Raw genomic sequence first — 22,934 nt, forward strand, 5'->3', positions numbered from 1 at the left:
AATCATATTCGATTGATAACTTTATTTTATTATAAATATGTCATGAAATAATAATAATAACTAATCACGACAGTTTTAACTTTTTACAATGAAATATGACGAATGTATTTTAGACACCTCCCCCCCGCTTTCCTATGACAATTGACAACATTCACAAATTAATTTTGATAGAATTTTTGGAATACTTATCTAATTAATTTAAGCTGAAGAAGAATAGTTTTACGATGGTAAATAAGTAAGGCAGAACCTTCTTGGTCTTGGCTAAAAGACTTACAGTTATCGTGGGTAGCCTTTTCGCAGGCTACTTTTGATAACTTCACTTACTGCCTAAACCTGGCAAATAGAGAGATTTTCAAGTTTCAGAGAAGACCGGTGTATAAGATAGTCAGTTGAGAGAAAAAAATGAAATTTACAATTGCATCAGATGCCATCATGAATTCTGGAATTATGTAACCATCTTTAGTCTTCTTATAAAGTCATCCTAATACCCGCATGACCATATTTGGTCCTCCCTTTAATCCATCCACATGTGAGCCTTCCTTAACTCTGATAACGTTGTAACAACATATTGTAGCATACATCACAAACTCTGACTGGTTTCGCTGACGAGGGCAATGGCATCAAATTATCGGAGCATGAATTGCAGTAGATGCCGCCACAGTTACGACAATGGTGCTATAAAATTAGAAACTTAATTTGATACATTCCACAGAAGTGGAGAAACTGTCATGGACTCATAGCAAAGTTTCCTTATACAGCAGCACAAACTTATTTTCACAACTTGCACAAGCACACATTTTCATCAAAAAAGTAACTTCTCTTAAAACGTACCTTCCTTCTAGATATTGAAAATACTTGCTTACATAGCTGACAATAATCTGCGTCTTTATCGTCAGCCCATTTCATTTCCTACAAAAAGAAAAGATAAAAAACTGATTGTCGTTTATCAGCTGTTGCAATCCCTGTTATTTTGCCAATTAAAGATACTGAACAAAGACGTATGAACAAGTAAAAGTCTTCAGTTAAACTGCATGAAAACTTGGTTCAATCATCTGAATTTTGAAGATACTTACGCATTAGCCTGGTTAAATTTCACATCTAATTTCATATTAAATGATTTAAAGATTAGCGAATTAGTCAACGACCATTCAAAATCCCAAGATAAGTGAGACTACATACATAATTACCAGGAATATGTGTAAGAAAATGTTGGATCTTTTACCAGGAGTATAAGTGTAAGAAAATGTTGGATAGTTTACCAGGAGTATATGTGTAAGAAAATGTTGGATCTTTTACCAGGAGTATAAGTGTAAGAAAATGTTGGATAGTTTACCAGGAGTATAAGTGTAAGAAAATGTTGGATAGTTTACCAGGAGTATAAGTGTAAGAAAATGTTGGATAGTTTTGCAATCTAACGCATGAATTAATTTTGTATTTCCTTGCAACGATACCTTCATGCTTTGATGAGCTTCTTTCATTTCAACAACTTTCAAATGGGAACTAAACACACGCAGTATAGAAGTATCTGAAAAATTGAATATCCTTGAGGTACGCAAGAGCAAAAGACCTCACCTGCTTAATGTATTTCCCATCTCTACTAAAGCCTAAAAATTCAAGAAGAATTACAAAATTTATACCATTTGAAAAAAATATTTGACAATCCAACATACTGTTTCTTGTTCAAAAAATGCCTTTTTTAAATCTTCATGAGTTTCTTCTAAGGAGAAGTATTTCTGAAAAATATGTGATAATTTATAATATATGACACAAAAAAACTCCAATTCACACTTATTACACTATTGTAGTAAGTATTATCCATCGTTTGTTTATTCATCACTACTTGCATTGAACTATGATTATTTTAGTTTATATTTTGGATAGTACAAAACTGTTCCCCTTCTCTGATGTTCATTCATCACTCCCTGCTCTAAACGTCGTAAAATTAGTTAATAATTTATATTGTGAAAAGACAGTTCTCGTTCTCTGTAAATCATTCATCACGATCCATATCAGTGTCGAGAGCACAACGCTACAAATTCATCGTCAATAACTAACTTGTTTTAACTCTTCATATTCTCGGACACGAACTTCCATTTGAGAAAGATTTTCATTAACTCGCGTCAACTCTTCCTGGAGCCCAGACCTCCAATCCCGCTCGATTTTCAAATCAACTTCAAGAGCATTTCTATGAAGAAATTTTATTGTAGAAATGTTAATATTATAAATATCGCATGATTTTCAAGTTCTCATTTAGCTGACGTTGACACTCGATGATGAGTCTGCCGAAATGCATTGTGTCTTTCAGCTTTAAAAATAGTTCTTTTAAAATTGTTGGGTCAGTGTTCTGGTTTTAAACAGTTCTTTTAAGAACTATTACGTTATTATTTTGACCATTCACCATGGTATTTGCTCTTTTTAAACAATTTTCAAACCATTAGTCAAATGCAGATAGATTATATATCAACAGTAAGATAACCATTCTTTTCTAAGTCAGGGAAAAATTACTTTGAGTAATCACACTGAGCACGTACCTTTTGCTTTCACATATCACAAGTTGTTGACTGATTTGCTCCATCGTCTCTTCTAAGCTGTTTTTTTCTTTCATGAGTTCGTTAAACCTGACCGTAAAAATCATCAAAATGCACAAGATTGCCAATATATAAACTTTCAGATATTACTAAACAAGCAGTACAGGCTCACTACAATTTGTGAACGAAATTAACGAAGTTTACCATACGTATTGTACACTATCAATACATATATGTTTATTGTAATTCTTGCTCTGATTACCTATAGTCCATTTCTTTAGATTCGCAAGTAGTCCGACGACATTTCTCTTCCATATCATTCAATTTTTCCACGTAATTTACAATCTCCTTTTGACTTTCCTACGTGTTTATAACGTGTACATTTTCATTAATATCGAAGTGCATTTATACATATGACGATGATAACAAACCGCATGCCTTTCATACCTGCCATTTCGTGTGAAGATCTAAATTAATCTTCTTTATATCGTGTAATTGTCTCCTCAATGATATCAATGTGTCTTGTTTCTCATGAATATCCTTCTCAAGCAACTGCATCGCAATCTTAAAAAAAAATTTTAGTTTATACCTCGAGAGAGAGAGAGAGAGAGAGAGAGAGAGAGAGAGAGAGAGCAACTTAAAAAGTTACATACTTCACTTTCATTTTTCATATTTTTCATAAGCTGCAATTCATTTTCTGCTTCCTAATCGAAATTTTAATAAGAAACAATGTAAACAAAGATAATTACGTATAGTGGGTATAAGCAAAAACATGACATCATTGCTACAGTAAAAATATATTACCTGCACCAATGATGATTTAAATGTTCCGTAAATTCATATTTCGATTTAAATTCAATCATGTCATCAACTTTGGTTAGATTACGCACAAAAAGCAGATAAATTTTTACAAACAGTAAATAGAGCACTATTCAACAGTAAAAGTTTGGCCATCACTAAAATGCAGGTAACTAGTCAATTATTTTAAATTTTTAAATATTCACCGTGTGCACAAAACTCAACGCATTCTCGAACAGAAAACTAGTATTTTACAATCAACAGAGTAATAAGATTTACAAAAAACATTAAATACATAAATTATAAGTTAGCAGGACAGAAACATTTTCAACCCAATACATACCTTTCGTAGGCTCTTTTCTACATCTAATTGTTTTTTGACGTCATCATACATTTCATTTAAACCTTCCCTATACCATACAAGCAAAATCGCAAGTCCACAAAGGCTAGCTCTGTTGTTTGAAATAGGCGTTCATTAAAGTCTGAGAAATTAATGTCTGTCCATAGAACAATTATCTACTGCTTAACATGTCACATAATTTGCATGTCTGTTGTATAACCTACATGTCTGTTATATGACCTGCATGTCTGTTGTATAACCTGCATGTCTGTAGTATAACCTAAATGTCTGTTGTATAACCTACATGTCTGTAGTATAAACTACATGTCTGTAGTATAAACTACATGTTTGTTGTATAACCTACATGTCTGTAGTATAAACTACATGTCTGTAGTATAAACTACATGTCTGTTGTATAACCTACATGTCTGTAGTATAAACTACATGTCTGTTGTATAATGTAAATGTCAGGGGCCCGTTGGACGAAGACTGGATAACGTTATCCATTGGATAGTAAAATTTCCAAACCTGCAAAAAAGTTGTTTGTATTTTCTTTACGATATAAAAATTTTTATTATCTTGGAAGCAATATTTTCTTTTAGTGAATGCTCACTTCAAATCTTATATATTTCTCTTTTAAGAGGTTTTTTAAACGTTCAGAAAACTTTGCTATCGAGTGGATAGCGCCATTCGGTCTTGGTGCAACCGTCCCCTGTTGTATAACCTACAAGTCGGATAACGTCCCCTGTTGTATAACCTACAAGTCGGATAACGTCCCCTGTTGTATAACCTATACGTCTTTTGTGTAACCTACATACATAAAACAACATTTTATCATGAATAAACTACATGGAATGGTTGTTTCAATAATCAAATTGATTTTATACTGACACCTTGACTTTACATAAGTTTCCCGTTCAACATTAATGTCTGCTTGAACAATCTGAAACCATAAAAGATGTATGAAAAGAGAGAACCTTTTCAGAATGGTAAAAAAAAGCCATGGATTTCGAGATTACAGTCTGATATAGAATGTTGGTGATTTATTCCACCTCAAGTTGTCGTTTATGTTGTAAGACGACGCTGCTGCTACCATTTCTTAAATCATCTCGTTCATACATAACTGTTTTCAACTCAAGCTTCACTTTACCAAGCTAAAATTTATACAATACAAATAATCTGGCTGGTCATGCACACTTTTCTTCTTAAGAATAATAAATATATAAACTAACAACGTATTATGTATAACTAAATAAAAGAAATAATAATGCAGCAAGTTACTGAAGCTAGGAAACCCAATCAGTTTCATATCATATATGTTCAAGTGAAGCCAATAAAAGTAGTGAAAATGGGATGATTTATTGGAAATTAATGAACAACAATAAATAAACAATCACCTAAATTTAGAAATTAACATATGTAGTACCTCTTCTTTCTGTGATTTATCCTGTTCCTCTAAATATTTCACCTTTGCTTGAAGATCTGCCACTGTTGAGCTGACAATAATACATAAGTCCATATTTTTATCTGCGTAAGTACTGTGATGGGTAACTGAAATTTGCCACTAGGCAATATCAAGTAAACAACTCATTTCAAAATGTCATTAATTTGTTTTTATACCCAAATTTACAAAGTGTACCCCAAATAAGCAATCCTTAAAGACCAAAGAATACAAAGAATTATTTTGAAGATAAAAACCCACGTTAGATTTCTGTTTATTTCTTCAAGATAGGCTTTTTGATCCAAAACTAATTCCATGTCAACGCCTGGAGCAATGTTGCCTGAGCTACATGATATATGTTAATATTATGCATGGTAAAATATTTTTATAATAATAGAAATATTTAAACATTAGAGATTTCATATGTGTAATGTTTATCAGTCAAACCTGTTTTCATTTTTCTCTTCTGGTCTTTCCAAATAGTTGCCTTCTTTCAAATAGTAACTCAAATCAATAACATTTCTCTGGACAACATGGAATACATCATTAAAGATCAATTTGTGATGCACGGTCTTTGCAAAAATCTACAGTAAATCCTACCTGAACATCTAAATCACCTCCCTTGATGCAAATATTACAATCAATGACATTCAGACTAACAAGCAAACCACCAATAACAGCACCTTCTTCACCCATCAGTGTTGCTGATGATTCATACCATTCACTAAAAATGAACAAGTACATATTATTTTTAGGTGATCTAATTCACAACATAACCATATGATAATAAAAATAAACCTTAAAATGTCTTTTCTAGTAAGAAGATTGTTGATATACTCTGCAACTTTTTTCTGCATCATAGCAAGGCGAAGCCATGCACGTCCTCGACCCAAGGATGTCCTAAAGACATGGATTTTAATGTTACTCTTTTCATAAGAAATATAATCATAGATTACACAGGAATTTTAACAACCACACTCACTTCAATCCAGGAAGGTTTCTGACACTTTCTGTTATTTCAGCCGCCTCTCTATCAATTTTTTCAATAAACTCTAGAGGACCCCAATAATCTTTACTAATACCAAGGAAATTTCTTTTCACTTTATGAAGCAAAGAAAACAAACAGGATGTGAATGTCGGTTACATGCAGCAAGGTGTTTTAATGACACAGGTGTTTAAGCCTTCCTAGTAATTCAACTCTGCTTAGTAAGTACACACTACATACATCATTAACTTTAAGTCATTACACAATGCTATGCCACCATTGACTGATAGTACAAGACTAAATTGTAATATGTCTTTCTAAAGAGAAATAGTTATTTTTTTCCCCTAGAGTGGATTGTATTCTTTCCTTTATTTTGCATAATATGAGACCTACCTTTGAGGCCATGCCTTAGAACATGCTCAAATATAACAAAGAATTGTTGCAAAGGTCCGTGATCTTCGCCCAACGTCCGTCCTAATTTCAAAGAACTTTCGATTAAATTCTTGATGCACAATTTAGACATGTTCAGCAGGTTTGCCCGTTCTATGGCCGCCTGTGCCATGCAACGTGATCCAGAGGAAGATGCATTGCTGGCAAATTTCGATGCTACAATGTCAGAAATATTTTGTGTTTCGTCTCCTGCCATTTTGCTATTTCAGTAACTTTGATAGGTGACGTAAGTCGTAGTAAACATTAATACGACGTTGACACGATTATGTACGGGATTTTCCGATGCTATATTAAACATGAAATTTTAGTTAAATTAAAAATAAAAACTTCAAATTAATTGACCAAGAACTTAGTTAATTCAATATCCAAATTGATTTTTTCTCCAGTCTCCTCAACACCTTCGGGTAAAATATATATTTTCCCCAAACCAGTTTTCAAAACGTTTCTTTTATCTTTAACCAAATACAAATGTTATAATGTGTTTTAAGTTATTAAGAGTTTAAGAACTATTAATCGACAACTTTTTGAATTTATAGACCCAAAACCTAGGCCTAGGTTTCAAAAAAACTGGAAAAATCCGGTCTTGCGCAATCGTACTTTTCAGAGTGCCACGTGGGGTTGAGTGAAAGAGATCGAGAGATTGGATTCTAGCGTTTGTGACTGAGAATATACGCCACAGAAGTGACAATAGAAGAGAAAGGTTTTTTGTTGGAAATAACACATATATATGGTTTAAATTTTGTGACTTTGAAGTTTATATTTATTGAAGTGATATGTTGGCGTTATTTTCTGAGTCTGGGATTATTGACCGGTGAGAATGTTTGCGATTTTGTCTATATGAAATGTGTCATTTTATCGGGCAATTTTCACGTGTAGCATATTCAAACGTGTGATAGTTTCGTTTGCATTGATTTGTTTCTACTTTTCATACTTCTAGTCTTTGGTCTCTATCATTAAGATTAAATGTGCGTCTTGAAATATTAAAAACAGTAAATGAGTCGGCCAAGTTTTTAGGCAATCAAATAAATGCATTTTTAGACTCTTGAACTATTATAAAATGGTACCAAAACTTCCTTTTGTTGTATGAAAATCTCAGCTTTATAACTACAATTATGATACGTGTATATGCCAAAATGGTGTAACTTTGTTGCAAACCTAGAATTATGTTTGAAAGAGATCTTAATTCTTTCCCTGTTGCTCAGAATTTATTTGGGAGCCATTCTAAAGACGACATTTATGAATTGTGTTTAATGGCAGTGAATAACTCTTTTGTTAAGTCACTTTTTTATGATACAGATGGAATTATCATCTGTATCATAAAAACTTGTGGACATTTTATTTTCCATCAATCACTTTTATGAGTCAGTAAATTACATTTGTTGTGACTTTTGTCATTTGTTTTTGTGATGGAGAAAAGGTGAAGATCGATTTGAAAGTTTGAAACTGTGTTTATCAGTTTTTAGTATGGGAAACAATTTATCTTATGCTGTTCTACTTCGACCATCATTAAGTAACTTTAGTAAATATGTCTCAATTGCCAATAGCATTGAAGTCAAAGGTTACTGAACATATCTTTAGTCTTTAATGCTAGTTGAAAAGAAAGCAATTGTTGATTTTTTTTTAAGGCATCTGATGTTTGATCAAAGTGAATGTCTCTCGGAAGAGTCTGATCTATACACAGCATATAATTCACCAGCAAGTAGTGGCATTGATGATTATAATGTTGCAGCAGAAGTTGAAATGTGAGCTTTTAAACACTTTTGTTTGAAACAGTTTTTTCATCAGTTGAAATCTACTTTCAATTGGTTTACTGAAATATATTATATCCAAGTTTTAAATATATTTTAGATAAAGTAATTTTTAATGGCAATGACTTTGGTTTTTATGATAATAAAATCCAAGAGCTTTATAGGTCAATGGAGTTACACATGTGGTTTTTGAATTTTAAAACATATCATTTTGTTATTTTAGTGCTAGAGATCTCAAGGATGAAGACTATACAAACTTCTTATCTTCAGATCCACTGATGTGGACTAATTTGGCTGATCTTGATTGTTCATTAAATGTAAGAATGGTAGGCTGCAAAGTTAGGACTTAAGCAACAGAACAAATGGTCTCTTTAGCTTGCTGTTCTTTATTGATGTGTATTTTTATAGTTTTAAGATAAAATAAATGCTGAAGTTTTGAAGCCAATTGACATTATCAGATCTCTTATGCCAAGTCAAGAGCATTTTTAAAAATCAATTTCAAACTTGATGTCAGATATCGCTGTTTAAGTCTTTTTGGAAAATTAGAGTTATGTTTGAACAAATTTCTGTTTTTTAGGACTGTAGGAATAGGAACACAGAGGGATCAGAATCTGAAAATGTTTGCTCAGGTACATAACAACATATCTATGTTAATATAGAATCAAACTAAACCCAAATGTTTACTTACAATGAGTTCATGAGTTATTAGTGCAAGATGCATGATGTGTGTATTTTTTCTGTTTTAAACAAAATATGCAATTCTTCATCTTGAAACAGTGGGCAAATTAACGGTGTGCAATGTGCAATTTGCACATCATTTTAGCTAAAATGAAAACAATTGCACATCACTTTTTCAAACGATGTGCAAAAATCTGTGGTTTTAACGAAAAACACTGTCGTAAATCATGTGAATTTGTTCACGTTTAAAAATATTAATTTAGCAATTACCACTATATAATAAATAACGTAATATCGATTTGATTATGCCTCTAAAGAAACACTTTTGTCAAAAAAATTGCACATCGTTTTTTCTGAACTAATTCGCACACTGTCTTGAAAGGTTTTTGCTTCAACTCTTACATCATTTTTTCAAAATAAATAAAGTGATCACAATATTATGTCATTGCAGATTATGTATTTTTGCATTGAGTGATGAAATATGTCTGTTTAATGGAGAAATTTATTTTATTTAGATGATTATTGGAATAGATGCAATTCATGGGTGAATAGTACAACATCTGATGTAGAGTCAGATTGTGAAAAATATTCTTTGCAACAATCTACATCGAAAAAAAATGAAAAATGTCAGAAATCAACAAAAAACATCGAGAGTTTATCCTGGTGAGACATGAAGTTTTTACATGAAGTTTTTGATCAAATTTATGTTTGAAGTACAGACTGACCCTATGCTAGTTGTAATACATAAGTTTATATGTTGTTTTAGTGTTTCTGAGGAAAGTTTAACAACATAAAAGCTGTAGTTGTTTTCTTTCTTTCTGAATTCTTGTTCATTTAAAAAAAATTGGTGTTGTTAGGAAAGAGATGACATCATCACAACAACGACAGACAATAGAACATCTTACGCAGGTCGTGTCTTCAACAATGGGACTGCGAGAGCAGCTTGATGTCATCAGAATTGTCAATCCTCAAGCTGTTGTCAGTGCAACTGATACAGAGTTTGAAATAGGTGACACATGCTATGTTCTGTGTTTGCTTATGAATCTTGAAAATGTCTTCTTTGGACAATCTATACAGACTAAATATTTTATGTATAGAGCATGTTTTGACTAAAACTGGTGAAATAAATGATTGTCACAATGATAAGGTTTTTTCCTTCAGTCATTTGCGGATTGTTTGGGTCAATTTTCTTGCTATCATTTACGAATGGTATTTTTGCTCTAAATAATTTTCTCACATGTTTTGAAAACTATTGATTTCCAAATGAAAATGACTTTTGACAGTATTGTATATTTCATGTTCTTCGTGTTTACATCCTATATTTTAACTTAAGTCGTGTTGCATCACGTCTACAAAATCGACAATTTATTGTTACATATTTATTATAGATTTGGAATTGCTCAATTGCGAAAAATTACAAAAGATACGGGAGTATGTTCGTCAGCACAGCTCACAAACATGTAAGTTAGGAGTGGGCAAGTGACATGTATGTTTGAAAATTGTTTTTTTGTGTGTTTGCATTATTTTTGTATTTTTTTAGCACAAAACACAAAGCACATCAGTGGTGAACGTTCGGTAAAGAAAACTAAGGTAAAAATGACCTGTCTTTAAGTGGAAATTAGGATCTTTCTGTAATCTTTTGCATCGGTGTTTGTTGGAAATCAAAGTTTATTTTTGTTAAAGATTTGATTTGCTATTTATTTTATTGAAGTGATTCTTTTGTATTCAGAGAAAAGATTTAAATCACCACAGAAGTATGTCAAAAGCAGACAAGCAACAACGAGCCCTACTAACTCGGGTTTATAAACAATTGATGAAAGAAAAACGGAGCGGACTTTTTAATAATGAACAGGTAGTTCTTTAAATTGGAAGAAGTATTTTCCTGTTTGGCAAGTCTCTCCTATGATTGTGTGTATTTGAGGCAGTTCAGCAGTTTTGTTTCTGCTTTAATTTGAAGTCATAACTCATAAGTTATCATACTGATGTATCATCTCACTAATTTGATATTTGCGTATAGATGACTTAACTTAAGTCTTCGTATATTGAAATATTAGAAACATTGCCTTTTAGATCCGAATCTGGTGTCATCCAGTGTGATTAGGCTCTATCATTTTAATGTTTTTTGTAGGATTATGCTCAATATATATTTTTGTATAGGTTATTTCCATGTCAAAAACAGCGATCGATAAAGAAGAGAATGGAAACACTAATGATAGTGTGAAAGAGGATGATGACGATATGGAAATTGACATTCTACATTAAAATAAATGATTTGCAAGCAAATGATAGAATGAAAAATAACAATGTGTATGTATGTGTCATTTTTTCCAATCATGTAAGAAAATGCGAAATGCACTTTTCACTGTTTTTTTATCATAAGACTCGATCTTTCATATTTTCACGTCGGTATGTTAGTGGCACATACGTGTTTTTTCCACGTAGTATTCGATATTAATCAATCTTTCCATAAATTGAATTTATGGATGAACACCATTGATGATCAGATGGTAAACATGTCCAATATGTCCTTTTCCCTTTCTCTGTTAAATTCATGGTTGCCAATTAAGTTTTCCCTGAAATAACTATGTAGCTGCTAAAAAGTCACAAGATATCTCATTTCACTCAAGATCATGGCACAAGAGAGAAGCATCACTTTTTTTTATTAGTTATCAGGACCTCATGCCGACCCAAGAAGAGTGATAGTTAACTTAAAATACCAACAAAAAATTTAATATGATACGCAAGTCGCAATAGGAATATTTTGTTAGTTCTTCATAGTTATGTCCAAGAAATGTTAGTTCTTTTCAATGAAAAGTTATGTTCATAGTCATGTCTGGTTGTGTCTTCTTTATCCAAGTCTCCGATGTCTTCAGAGTTCCCGGGGATCTACTATCTCACCTCGCCGAAAATTAAGCCAATCAACGCTCGCTATTTTATATATAGACCAATCACACTTTCTTACAAAATTTCAACGAAGACCAAGATGGCTGAAAGTGCAGAAGAGAGTGATCTTTTGCGAATAACTCCATTGTAAGTTTTGTGGTTTAAATGACTTTTTTGTTTAAAAGAAAATAAATTTTTTCTACTTTCGAATAGAGTACTAAATAATTACAGCGACTAAATCGTTTTTTGTTTGTTTGATCCAACAAGGGGTGCTGGTCAAGAAGTTGGAAGATCATGCCATATTCTAGAGTTTAAAGGGAAAAAAGTCATGGTGAGATGGACAAATGTGTTGAAAAGTTTCAAATTTTCAGTATAGTAATAATTCTTTGAGTGCATTTAGTTGGATTTTGGTATCCATCCTGGTTACAATGGTCTCGACAGTTTACCATTTGTAGATGAAATTGATGCAGAAGAAATTGATCTTTTGCTTATAAGTCAGTAAGTAATAAAGTTATCTTGTACATCTACAGAACATGGTTTTTCCAAAATAAACATGCTAATTATATGGGAGATGGAGCTTTGAATAATGTTACTCCACAAAAGAATTGTTTTTTTAAACTGGGGTTGCTAAACTTACAAACATAGAACATGTTAGTCTTCACCAAATTTATGTCTTTTCTAGATTTTAAAAAATTGAAGTATAGCAATTTACTTCAATAAATATTGACATTTTCATGTTTTTTGTTTTGTTTGAAGCTTCCATTTAGACCACTGTGGTGGTTTGCCATGGTTCCTTGAAAAGGTGAATTATTTTTACTTCAAATATGATATTAAATGTTAATTTTTAAATCTGCAATAAATTTGTTTTATTAGAATACATATTGACATATTTATTTGTTGTATTTAAAGGACAATATGTCATCTGCCATATAAAACATACTGTAGACTTTCTTGTTATTTTTATAGACAACATTTAATGGACGTGTTTTTATGACTCACCCAACCAAGGCCATATACAGGTGATGGATGGAAAGATGGTACTTAACAATAGAATAAATGGTTTGAACCCAGGAATATCGTTACATGTTTGTATATGTAGATTGTCCAGGTTGGTATAGTCCTGAGAAGGACTGTTTTTGTTGTTGTTAACTGACATTTCGACAACCTTAGCGGTAGTCATCTTCATTTGTTATCATCATCATGAAGATGACTACCGCTAAGGCTGTCAAAACGTCAGTTAACAATAACAAAAACAGTCCTTCTCAGGACTATACCAACATGGACAATCTACATCTACAAACAAGTAATATTAACAATGTTATGAATTTTATATATGACTTACATTGTACTAAATGTTATCATAAATTCATAATCATATCTCCTATTCTTATGCAAACATGATAAAATCATTCGAATTTTGATGTTTATTAGTTTTTGAAAAAGCCCAAATAAACATAAGTAAATCTTTCATTACATCTTTTTCATTACATCTATTTACTTTCTATTTTCTATTAGATGGCTTTTGTCAGATTTTGTGAAAGTCAGGTAAAGAAAACATTTTTTATTGAAATGTGGAAGTTATGTTATTAATTGAGAAATTAAACATCTTTCTGATATTACATACATACTATCATTTTTGATTGAAGCTCAGTTTTATTTTGACATCAGATCTATGATAATCTATTTGGTTCCTTTAGTGTATATTTAGATATATTGTAATAATTTAGTATCAGTTTCTTAAATCATAAATAAATTTCCTCAACAGCAATATGACAGCAGATCAAATGTTGTTCACAGAGAAAGATTTGGAAAAGAGCATGGATAAAATTGAGACTGTACATTTTCATGAGGTAACTTGCCTGTAGACAGATACATGTTGTCAGGACTTGAAAATTGTTTCTGGAACTGATGCTCATCAATGTGTTAAAACAACATTGAATGCAGTGCTGGTTGCTTTGAAACGTCATTTTTTGGGTACATGACGCTGACTACGCCCGATTGACTATAATTACAATGTATTTCAGGAGAAAGAAGTGAATGGTGTAAAGTTTTGGTGTTATCATGCTGGACATGTGTTAGGAGCAGCTATGTTTATGATTGAAATTGCAGGGGTGAAGGTACATGACTTGAGTTACTCCAAAAAATGAATTCCATTTTCCGTGTCTTAAACGTTCAAGAAAACATGATGTGTTTTTCTGTATCACTTATTGTTTTTTGTGAATGAAAAATAAGCACAAGATGCGTTATCTTTCTCTCTCTTGTCGAGCTTATTAAGATCAGCTTGACATATCTTTTTTATTTACAGATTTTATACACCGGTGATTTTTCCCGCGAGGAAGACAGACATTTGATGGCTGCTGAAATACCAAATGTTACTCCTGATATACTTATCACTGTAAGACAGAGTAAAAATATATAAACGGCGATAAAATTTCACTACGCACTACAAATTGAGTTGTACGTAGATTCGATCTGATGGTGAAATTTTTTCTCTTTTTAGGAATCCACATATGGTACTCATGTTCATGAACCCAGAGGTGATCGGGAAACACGTTTTACAAGTAGGATTACTTTTTAATTGTATCATTCTCTCCACAATTTTTCCACTTATAACACTGATTTATTGACAACTGACTGCACGTCTCCTCAGCCATCATGCAATCTTATAAAACTGTATCTTAAACCCATTACAGACACTGTTCATGATATTGTTAACCGTGGTGGTCGTTGCTTGATTCCTGTTTTTGCACTTGGCCGTGCGCAGGAATTGTTGTTGATATTAGGTCAGTGAAAAACATAAATTTTCCTGTACAAATTTGTGTGAAACACTCTGTGTGTTTGCTTTTGTTCACGTCTGTGTGTTTGTTTTTGTTCCTTGTACAAATAAAATGGTGTGAAATATATACGTAGGTGTATTTTTCAGATGAGTACTGGCAAAATCATCCTGAATTGCATGACATTCCTATCTATTACGCATCTTCCCTTGCAAAGAAATGCATGTCGGGTACTGTATTATTTAATCTTTAGTAATAACATTGAGAAACGACGTCTTGCGTCATCAGTACATTGACATTTTGCATGGTTTTCACTGTGGACATATAGCTACATCATAGTTACCTTAATTTAACTTTTAAACTGTGCTGTCAATATGAGATTATTGACGCAAACAAAAAGATATTGTTCTATTCAATGTTGCGAAAGTCGAATTTTTCTAATTTTTTCCATCTCTGCAGTCTACCAAACATACATTGAAGCGATGAATGAAAGAATACGAAAACAGGTTTGATTTGTTATAACTTAAGTAGTCATTGGGAAAGATCTCGTTGGACATTTTATAATTTAGCTAATAAATGGGATTTGTTGGACAACGATATTATTGATTAAATAAGTTTTGCATTTCAAACCCTATTCCATTTGTGTTATATTTTCTTTTAGATTTCTATATCTAATCCATTTGTCTTCAAGCATATCTCCAACCTAAAGGTAGGTTTGACGATGTTTACAGTCTCTATATAGAGAAATGGGAGTGTGTTAAAAAGTTCTGTTACAATAACATGACTTACATTAAGCTGAAATAAAGATCATATCACTAGCACTACGTTGTTACTACGTATATATTTCCATTGTAATACCAAATTTCTGAAATACATCGATTGAAATTGACAGAATATGGAGCAGTTTGATGATATTGGTCCATCCGTAGTGATGGCAAGCCCTGGAATGATGCAGGTATCTTGAGTTGAATAGCTGAAGCAGTTAAAAGGAGAGGCTAAGGGGAGACAGTGATTTATTTAGTTGTATATTTTGAAACTCGTGATCTTTGATTTTGTTTTATAGAGTGGTTTGTCTCGCGAGTTGTTTGAACTTTGGTGCACTGATCGTCGAAATGGAGTGGTTATAGCCGGTTATTGCGTTGAAGGGACCTTGGCTAAAGTAAATTCTCTCATTCTGTACCGTTTTCTGGACTTTTTTATGTTAATGAAACAGCATGAATGATATTCTTTGTCGATGGAATTCCTGATTTATTGCCAACATCGTACCTGTCTTTCAGTTCGATTCCTGTCACTTAAATGCTCAAAACGTTTGTAACTCTTAAACTTTCCTTTTTTATGTGGTAGAGTTTGATGACAGAACCAGAAGAAGTGCCTACAATGGCAGGGCAAAAGTTGCCAAGAAAATGTTCTGTTGGTATGTATTTACGTACTCATATTTATACCCTTGTACTGTCTGGATGCTTATAGATTTCTTGCTTTGTTTGTTTTTTAGACTATATATCGTTTTCAGCGCATACAGATTATGAGCAGACAAGCGAATTTATCAGAATATTGGAACCGCCCCACATCGTACTGTGATGTTATTATTGTGCATTATTCTAAATAAACATTTGCAAGTTTAGTTTTGTGAATGAATTTGTGATAGAAAAGATTAGTTTTTCTCCATGGCAGAACGAGTTCTGCAGCAATAAAATGAAATATTTGTATTCAATATGTCACAGGTTCTCGTGCATGGCGAGCACAACGAAATGGGACGTTTAAAGGCTGCTATTATTCGCGAGTATGAGGACAAGGTAAAATTGTTCATATACTTATAGACAATCTCTCTATAAGTATGGCACTTATAGACAATTTCTCTATAAGTATAGACACTTATAGACAATCTCTCTATAAGTATAGACACTTATAGACAATCTCTCTATAAGTATAGACACTTATTGACAATCTCTCTATAAGTATAGGCACTTATTGACAATCTCTCTATAAGTATAGGCACTTATTGACAATTTCTCTTTTGCACAGGGTACCCATGTAGATGTTTATAATCCTGCAAATTGTCAAAGCGTAGAGTTGTATTTCAGAGGAGAAAAAATGGCGAAGGTAATTGTAAAAAACAACATTAAATATTTAACTTTATATTCTGGAAATGAAACATGTATTTTTTATGTTGTTACTATAATTTCAACGAGGAGTGAGTTTTGTATTACATTGTACAGGTGATGGGATCGTTAGCCTCAGAGCCTCCATCACATGGAAAAAAGATCTCTGGTCTCTTGATCAAACGTGGTTTTAATAATTATCATTTAATCGCTCCTGATGATCTCCATAGTATGTTTCTACGTATATCGTATTTCTTTAAAAATGATTGTTGTTTTGGTTCATGTTTTTGTGATTTTTTTTATATTTATCTTCGTAGATTATACAGATCTTGCTACCAGTTTAGTTACTCAGGTATTATATTTATGTCTCAATTATCTTCAATTTATCGTAAATTTATCTTAAATTTATCTTAATTGTAAATTAATTTTATCATAAATTAAAATTTAAAATTTTTCTTAAATTATTACTTTACGTATATTAAAGATCTTTATAGTTTGTTTATATGATACATCACATGAACATATATCATTAAAATTTGTATTTGTATGCTTTACAGAGGCAAATCATTGCATATCATGGTCCTTTTTCTCTACTATATCACTGTCTTATGCAGTTGACCAACGATATAGAGTTGTTCGAACAACCGGAAAATTCTACTCTGAAAGTTTTTAATGCTGTTACTGTAACACAAGGAAAAAACTGCGTAATAGTTGAGGTAGGGAAAGATCTTTTGGCAAATGGTATTTATGAAAATCATTACTAAATCACCGTCCTTTGACTTCTATTTGACGCCTGTCTGACTTTTACTTTTTTTCCGAGAATTATGCAAATCAATTTGCACGATTCTTAGAATAAAAATCATGCTATTTGCAATATGTGTTTTGCGTGGACCATTGCAAGATCCATGAAAAATCACCAATACCTTACGTAGTGTAACATACATTTTGTTTGAAGCTAGGAAAATCGTGGAATTTAAAAAAACGACTCGCGTTTATGTTATGAAGGCATAAAATGATCAAAATATCTGATACTTAGCAATAATAGAAAATATTCAATTGATATTTTTCATTCTTATGTTACAGTGGATTGCCAACGCTGTTAACGACATGTACGCGGATGCTATTTTGACCGTCATACTGCAAGTCGACTCAAATCCGACCGCTGTTCAAAGTATGTGTTAGCTATCAATTACCAATGTACCAAAGTTCAGTGATGTAGCTATGCTATAGAACTGTCTTGTTTAAAGCTGCTTAAATAATTCATTTAGAATTTGCTACACATGACACTGGAATATGTTATGTGCAGTTGACTCAGTTGAATAAATGATTGTGTCTTGTTAGAGAAGAGGATTTATTTCATCAACACTTACATTTTATTGCATTTCTAGTGAGCAGTCAAAAAAAAGGTGACACTGGAATCTTCAAACAAAGGTTTGCCCGTGCAATAAAATTGCTGCAATTGTGTGAAAAACTTTTACAATTGATGGGTTTGTTATATATAGATTGGTAAAATTACTAAAAGAAATGTTTGGACATGACAACGTCACAGCGAGAGCTGAGCAGATCTCTGTAAGACTCGATGAAAAAAGTGCTTTAATCAACACTAACACAAAGGTGAGCAAAACTGAATGTGTTTTGACGATAATAAGACCTTTGAAAGCTACTTAAAGCACGATTTCCACAAATGACTTAATTCGGTATCAAGCCCCAAGTAATTATTTCTCTTATTTAAGATTGCTTTGATTTATCCAGTTCAAGGATTATGATTTGATTTCACAATTTATTGACACCAAAAAGGAATGAAAGCAATTGAATGCGTGCATGTTCACATTATCCACTTTGATTGTTCTTAGGAGATAAAATGTGACGATGATTTTACACGTGATAATATTCAAGCGATGGTAAATAGGTTATCCCGAGTCTGCGGAACATGATGCAAGATCAGTTTGATGTACGTATGTCAAGATAAACTAGAGTTTGGTGTGGAAAATTCGTGATAGTGAAGAAGTATTGACTTCTGTAGAGGAGAATGTATTTCATCGATAGAGCTATGTTAAAAATTTCTTCATACAGTTTATGCTTTAGATCGTGTTTTTTCAATAGTTGGTTTCCATTACATTTTTGTAAAAAAAATTACTTTACATCAAGTTTCTTGTCAATTTCAAGAGTAGATGTGCTGAAACGGTTTTTCCTTACAAAACAAACCAGAACATCATAAATCCAGGGTGTTGATAGTGAGGACAGTGCACTTATGTTGTTTGTACAGCAGCGTTTGAACGAGTGCCGGTATTATTTGAATCTTTCACATTATATAGACTATTCATAGCGAAGCCATGTTTGATATGAAGATCTATTGCCTCACCGACGATCGTCTCACATCTGTCTTGAGGAATCTAGATAGAGGTTGAGAAAAAATACAGATTTATCTATATATCTAAATGTATATTGTGACTATATATTGCATACCTGAGAAAGAAAATGTAAAACATTTTCTGATGATTTTTTTGTCAAGATAACTTGTCTAAACACCAGCAATATGGCGACAGCAACATAGGCAAGGATAGTACAAGATCCTGCGACTATCTTATCCCAAATTCTTTAACAAAAAAATTGTATAACGGGAGATAACCAGCAGTTGGTTTACATACTTAGTCGTCAGACCTTTTCAACAATAGTTAGAAAATGTTAAAGACATACACAACAGTGAATTTTGAACCTTTCTATTGAAGGATCTTGTAAATCTTCTGCAAAGAAACTCGAGAACCAACGTTGACAAGGCAGTAGTTTTGAAACACCCATAGTTTTAAGATGCCACCAAACTTCAGGATCTTCCGTTGAAATTCGTTGTTCAAACATTTCTGTGAGTGCATTCAAATGAGAAGCATGTTTTTGTCGAAGTTTGAAGAATTTCGTGCTCACCAATAGGCTGTCGACCACGTTTTCAAAAATGCCAGACATAAGTTTACCAATTGACATCAGAACCTTCATTTCACCTTCTAACGTCTTAAAACAAGAGAAAAAACGTTTCATTCAGTTAAATAATAAAGTTCACTTGACGATCCATCAAAATTGTTGTAGCATATGATAAAACTGTTGTGCATTAACAACACACTTGTTGAGTCAGAATGACGCAAAATCAAGAGTCACTTCAGATACATACATTTACTCAATCTTTTGAATCACATAAATGAAAAATTCTTGGCAATGTGTACGCAACAAGCAGACTCAGATGCAAAAGATACTGACAGAAAACGATTTCAGGTTTACATTCACAATGTGAGGTTTCTAAGGAAACCTCAGACATTTTCTAGTAAAGTACCTCTGATGGCTGCATAAATCCCATTTCTCCTTCATTAAGTAAATACATTTGCACAATATGCATGGGAACATTGTCCTTGAAGTTGTCGTTGGTTTCATGAAGTTGGTTAATAACCTTTAGAGTATGCAACAAATGTTCAACTTGTTCTTTTTGCTGTTGTTGCACAAATTCATGAATCTGTTGATATGGTGGTAAAACACCTATATAAAGATACATATGCTGCTGCAGTGCTAAAAAATTTAAGGAAAAGCTAGTTAAGATAATTGCTATTAGTACCAAGCAGAAGTTTCCACACCAATGGTCGTTTAATTGCTGGTAGTCCAAATTGCACACAAAATGTTGATAATTTATCAAGATCTGTAATATTAAAGTTAATGATAAAGGACACTTTAAAATTCCAAACATTGCAGCTAGCTTTATATTACACACTTTATTACACATGACATAAACTATCACTTGCTTTAGATGTCTACAAATAATTCTACCAATAATTGCCATACATTTTGTAAGCAAACAAATCAGCTTTTAAAGTAATATTCACACAAAGAAATTGAAGTCAGTGTCTGGCTTTGCAGACCAAACACAAAGTTTTTTTTTTACCTATTTCGTCATCTTTCAAGAGCAGTTCAAGAGCTTTGCGTTGTTCAACTCCCCGTAATCCAAGGTTTTCGTAATACAATGATCGAAAATTTCTCACATTTCCTTTTTTTTCCAATGCATTCGACATTTCATGATTTTTCTAAGGAAATTTCATCGTACTCTTGTTCAATTCATTAGAATAAAGTCATGGAAAGTAGAAAAATAAATTATAATATTTACCTTATGTATGCAATGTGAAAAAGCAACTCTATTAAAAGTTTAAGACAATTCACTAATATGTTCTGTTACTTAAGTATAACTAACCTTGCAAAAAAATTTGTCGATTCTTTCACATGTAGTGTTTACATTTGACTAGGAGACAAACCAACAAAGTGTTTTTACAAAGAAATATGAAAATTTGTCATAAATTTTGGATAAATTAGCATGCTTACATAAATTAGCAATGATTATATTACGTTGTTTTGTTTGGTATTGCGAAGCTGGTTGATAAAGAAAGCAATATTTATTTTTTATTGAACGAGTTTCTTCCGACAAACCGCATCTTATGAAGAATGAATCAAACTTATAAATCATTTAGGGAAAGAAAATCCTTCGGTAAGTATACTTGTCTGTATTTTATCGCGCTTAAAACCGAAAGTCAGATAGATAAACGATTTTTACGATTCAATAATCAATATCGTTCTACGATTTTCAATGGAATGTTTGGGACTGTTCGTTTTAGCGGCGAGAAAACGCGATTCTGATGGCATTACAAAGCAGTATCCTGACAAAATCCCAGTAAGTGCAAAGAACATAAGATACTCATAATACACTTACAACAATATTTTGTTATACAATACGCTATACGGACAAGCTGTGTTGTGTTTACTTACTATACTCTTGTCAATGCAAAATTACAAATGCTTTTTGTTATAGCTTGGATTTTCACTCATTTTCATTTTCATAAGACGAATATTTGCCTTCTTGCCTTTTTTTATTGTCTTGGTTATTCAACTACTAACTTATTTAGGTGATTGTTGAAAAATATGTATCAGAGAAAAGTTTACCAATCTTGGACAAAATTAAGTATTTGGTTCCATCAGATTTGACCATGAGCAATTTGGCTGGAATCATAAGGTTTGTGTCACTTTTTAACATTTTTTGGACATTGTGAAATGCATCACTACATTGTCATTTGTTTGATGATTATGTTATAATTGCATATATTAAGCTAAAAAATAGGACATTGAATCATAACATATACAGACATAACAATGCTATAATTTTCAGTGATATATTGATTTTTGGAATAGAAAACGACTTCAACTTAGCCCAACCCAGGCGTTTTATCTCATGGTGAATGAACGAAACATGGTAAGCAACAGTGTTACCATTGGTGAAGTATACCGCAGTGAGAAACATGAAGATGGCTTCCTCTACATGGTTTATGCATCCCAAGAAACCTTTGGTTGAGACAAAAATTTTGTAAATACTTGTCACTGGGAATGGGAAAGAAAAAATAGCTGACATAAATTTATTATCAAAAAAAAACAAATTGATGCATTTTGGTTCTCAATGGGTCATGTAATATATTAAAACGTTGTTTTAAAATTGCCACCACAACCAAGTCTCTATTTTATTATGTTAAATGATTTATGCTGTACATCAATTTTTAGAGGGTAAGAAAATCTAAAAATACAAAAATTTCTAGTTGAGTTCAAAAGAAAAGCGGGGGGCCCATGTTTCTACTTTGTGGTCTTAGAGCAATAAGGGGAAGATGCATTTTCCATAGTATTTACTCTGTCTGATTAATTACTCATTTCAATGGAAAGGAGATGTGTTTTCAATGGAAACCAATTAATAACTATGAATTCCCCTCCCACACACTGTTGTTTAAACTGTTGTCTAATTATGATAAAATTATGTAATGAGCTGCTGAAATTTCATAATTTTTTATTTAATCTTCAGCTGCCAGTTTTCACTTAGCTGTTTGCATCTTACAACTTTATAAACGGGTGGCACAATGAACATCTCTCCAATCAAATATGCAAGATCTCAATTATTCACATACTTTACCATTCTTTAATTGCGCACTTTTAGCTAATTTAAACAATTGGGTAAAAACAAGAAATTATTTTGTGCACCATTAAAGTTTCCTTTGAGTGCTAGACCTTGGACGTACGTGTTCTTTCCACATGCATTAATTTTCAAATAAGAATAAATGACAGCAACGAATAAACTTGCATTGACTCAAGGATTTTGACATTTTTATAATAGTGAGTACATTTTGTGCGCTGGATTTTGCACCAGCT

General features: G+C 32.3%; 5 protein-coding genes across 6 annotated transcripts; 3 read left to right on the plus strand and 2 right to left on the minus strand.

Annotated features, from left to right (window-relative positions):
* Positions 1 to 7: 7 nt before the first annotated feature.
* On the minus strand, positions 8 to 6,784 carry LOC124453759 (RUN and FYVE domain-containing protein 2-like). Its single transcript, XM_047004612.1, has 20 exons — positions 6,486 to 6,784; positions 6,090 to 6,207; positions 5,906 to 6,007; positions 5,708 to 5,831; positions 5,555 to 5,631; positions 5,369 to 5,452; positions 5,093 to 5,162; positions 4,719 to 4,820; positions 4,560 to 4,609; positions 3,670 to 3,736; positions 3,182 to 3,232; positions 2,976 to 3,092; positions 2,791 to 2,888; positions 2,532 to 2,618; positions 2,056 to 2,185; positions 1,671 to 1,733; positions 1,573 to 1,604; positions 1,452 to 1,500; positions 832 to 909; positions 8 to 675 (listed from the first exon to the last, which is right to left on the minus strand). Exons 1-20 carry the CDS (start codon positions 6,736 to 6,738, stop codon positions 541 to 543), a joined length of 1,887 nt encoding a protein of 628 aa, XP_046860568.1. The 5' UTR covers positions 6,739 to 6,784; the 3' UTR covers positions 8 to 540.
* A 422-nt stretch (positions 6,785 to 7,206) lies between these two features.
* Positions 7,207 to 11,347, plus strand: LOC124453762 (protein FAM199X-like). The gene is made up of 10 exons (XM_047004617.1): positions 7,207 to 7,353; positions 8,168 to 8,284; positions 8,514 to 8,607; positions 8,868 to 8,919; positions 9,484 to 9,631; positions 9,826 to 9,977; positions 10,357 to 10,428; positions 10,509 to 10,558; positions 10,698 to 10,820; positions 11,126 to 11,347. The coding sequence occupies exons 1-10, from the start codon at positions 7,316 to 7,318 to the stop codon at positions 11,228 to 11,230; spliced, it is 951 nt and encodes a 316-aa protein (XP_046860573.1). The 5' UTR covers positions 7,207 to 7,315; the 3' UTR covers positions 11,231 to 11,347.
* Positions 11,348 to 11,939: 592 nt separating this feature from the next.
* On the plus strand, positions 11,940 to 19,223 carry LOC124453760 (cleavage and polyadenylation specificity factor subunit 3-like). The gene is made up of 27 exons (XM_047004613.1): positions 11,940 to 11,998; positions 12,119 to 12,182; positions 12,252 to 12,349; positions 12,608 to 12,653; positions 12,818 to 12,870; positions 13,367 to 13,396; positions 13,617 to 13,701; positions 13,876 to 13,968; positions 14,157 to 14,246; positions 14,352 to 14,412; positions 14,545 to 14,634; positions 14,775 to 14,855; positions 15,085 to 15,131; positions 15,287 to 15,334; positions 15,518 to 15,580; positions 15,689 to 15,784; positions 15,970 to 16,039; positions 16,118 to 16,194; positions 16,347 to 16,418; positions 16,648 to 16,725; positions 16,842 to 16,953; positions 17,042 to 17,076; positions 17,282 to 17,440; positions 17,808 to 17,895; positions 18,113 to 18,155; positions 18,227 to 18,338; positions 18,578 to 19,223. The coding sequence occupies exons 1-27, from the start codon at positions 11,952 to 11,954 to the stop codon at positions 18,656 to 18,658; spliced, it is 2,019 nt and encodes a 672-aa protein (XP_046860569.1). The 5' UTR covers positions 11,940 to 11,951; the 3' UTR covers positions 18,659 to 19,223.
* LOC124453761 (TBC1 domain family member 7-like) lies at positions 18,735 to 20,869 on the minus strand. 2 transcript variants are annotated; one of them, XM_047004615.1, is made up of 6 exons: positions 20,644 to 20,867; positions 20,320 to 20,400; positions 20,044 to 20,243; positions 19,441 to 19,727; positions 19,191 to 19,320; positions 18,735 to 19,117 (listed from the first exon to the last, which is right to left on the minus strand). In XM_047004615.1, exons 1-6 carry the CDS (start codon positions 20,768 to 20,770, stop codon positions 18,974 to 18,976), a joined length of 969 nt encoding a protein of 322 aa, XP_046860571.1. In that variant the 5' UTR covers positions 20,771 to 20,867; the 3' UTR covers positions 18,735 to 18,973. The 2 variants fall into 2 exon arrangements, with proteins under 2 accessions (XP_046860571.1, XP_046860572.1); XM_047004616.1 differs by lacking the exon at positions 20,320 to 20,400 and having other exon boundaries at positions 20,644 to 20,869.
* Positions 20,870 to 21,122: 253 nt separating this feature from the next.
* Positions 21,123 to 22,245, plus strand: LOC124453763 (microtubule-associated proteins 1A/1B light chain 3A-like). The gene is made up of 4 exons (XM_047004618.1): positions 21,123 to 21,237; positions 21,365 to 21,420; positions 21,653 to 21,759; positions 21,936 to 22,245. The coding sequence occupies exons 1-4, from the start codon at positions 21,195 to 21,197 to the stop codon at positions 22,093 to 22,095; spliced, it is 366 nt and encodes a 121-aa protein (XP_046860574.1). The 5' UTR covers positions 21,123 to 21,194; the 3' UTR covers positions 22,096 to 22,245.
* Positions 22,246 to 22,934: the final 689 nt, after the last annotated feature.

Source organism: Xenia sp. Carnegie-2017, unplaced genomic scaffold (genome assembly GCF_021976095.1).
Source record: "Xenia sp. Carnegie-2017 unplaced genomic scaffold, XeniaSp_v1 HiC_scaffold_25, whole genome shotgun sequence".
NCBI lineage: Eukaryota > Metazoa > Cnidaria > Anthozoa > Malacalcyonacea > Xeniidae > Xenia > Xenia sp. Carnegie-2017.

What these genes read in the sequence shown, in the direction of transcription:
- LOC124453763 (XM_047004618.1), top strand. Translation starts at nt 21,195, where the DNA reads ATGAATCAAACTTATAAATCATTTAGGGAAAGAAAATCCTTCG. An exon ending in AGTATCCTGACAAAATCCCA is followed by an intron (nt 21,421 to 21,652) that starts GTAAGTGCAAAG and finishes TAACTTATTTAG; the next exon opens with GTGATTGTTGAAAAATATGT. An exon ending in AATTTGGCTGGAATCATAAG is followed by an intron (nt 21,760 to 21,935) that starts GTTTGTGTCACT and finishes TTTTTGGAATAG; the next exon opens with AAAACGACTTCAACTTAGCC.
- LOC124453759 (XM_047004612.1), bottom strand. Translation starts at nt 6,738, where the DNA reads ATGGCAGGAGACGAAACACAAAATATTTCTGACATTGTAGCATCGAAA. An exon ending in AATATGAAGAGTTAAAACAA is followed by an intron (nt 1,734 to 2,055) that starts GTTAGTTATTGA and finishes CATATTTTTCAG; the next exon opens with AAATACTTCTCCTTAGAAGA. An exon ending in CATTTTTTGAACAAGAAACA is followed by an intron (nt 1,605 to 1,670) that starts GTATGTTGGATT and finishes TTGAATTTTTAG; the next exon opens with GCTTTAGTAGAGATGGGAAA.
- LOC124453761 (XM_047004615.1), bottom strand. Translation starts at nt 20,770, where the DNA reads ATGTCGAATGCATTGGAAAAAAAAGGAAATGTGAGAAATTTTCGATCA. An exon ending in GGTGTGGAAACTTCTGCTTG is followed by an intron (nt 20,244 to 20,319) that starts GTACTAATAGCA and finishes ATCTTTATATAG; the next exon opens with GTGTTTTACCACCATATCAA. An exon ending in TTTTACATTTTCTTTCTCAG is followed by an intron (nt 19,118 to 19,190) that starts GTATGCAATATA and finishes ACCTCTATCTAG; the next exon opens with ATTCCTCAAGACAGATGTGA.
- LOC124453760 (XM_047004613.1), top strand. Translation starts at nt 11,952, where the DNA reads ATGGCTGAAAGTGCAGAAGAGAGTGATCTTTTGCGAATAACTCCATT. An exon ending in TTGAAATTGCAGGGGTGAAG is followed by an intron (nt 13,969 to 14,156) that starts GTACATGACTTG and finishes TTTTATTTACAG; the next exon opens with ATTTTATACACCGGTGATTT. An exon ending in TTCGCGAGTATGAGGACAAG is followed by an intron (nt 16,419 to 16,647) that starts GTAAAATTGTTC and finishes TCTTTTGCACAG; the next exon opens with GGTACCCATGTAGATGTTTA.
- LOC124453762 (XM_047004617.1), top strand. Translation starts at nt 7,316, where the DNA reads ATGTTGGCGTTATTTTCTGAGTCTGGGATTATTGACCG. An exon ending in TCAGCACAGCTCACAAACAT is followed by an intron (nt 10,429 to 10,508) that starts GTAAGTTAGGAG and finishes GTATTTTTTTAG; the next exon opens with CACAAAACACAAAGCACATC. An exon ending in GTTCGGTAAAGAAAACTAAG is followed by an intron (nt 10,559 to 10,697) that starts GTAAAAATGACC and finishes TTTTGTATTCAG; the next exon opens with AGAAAAGATTTAAATCACCA.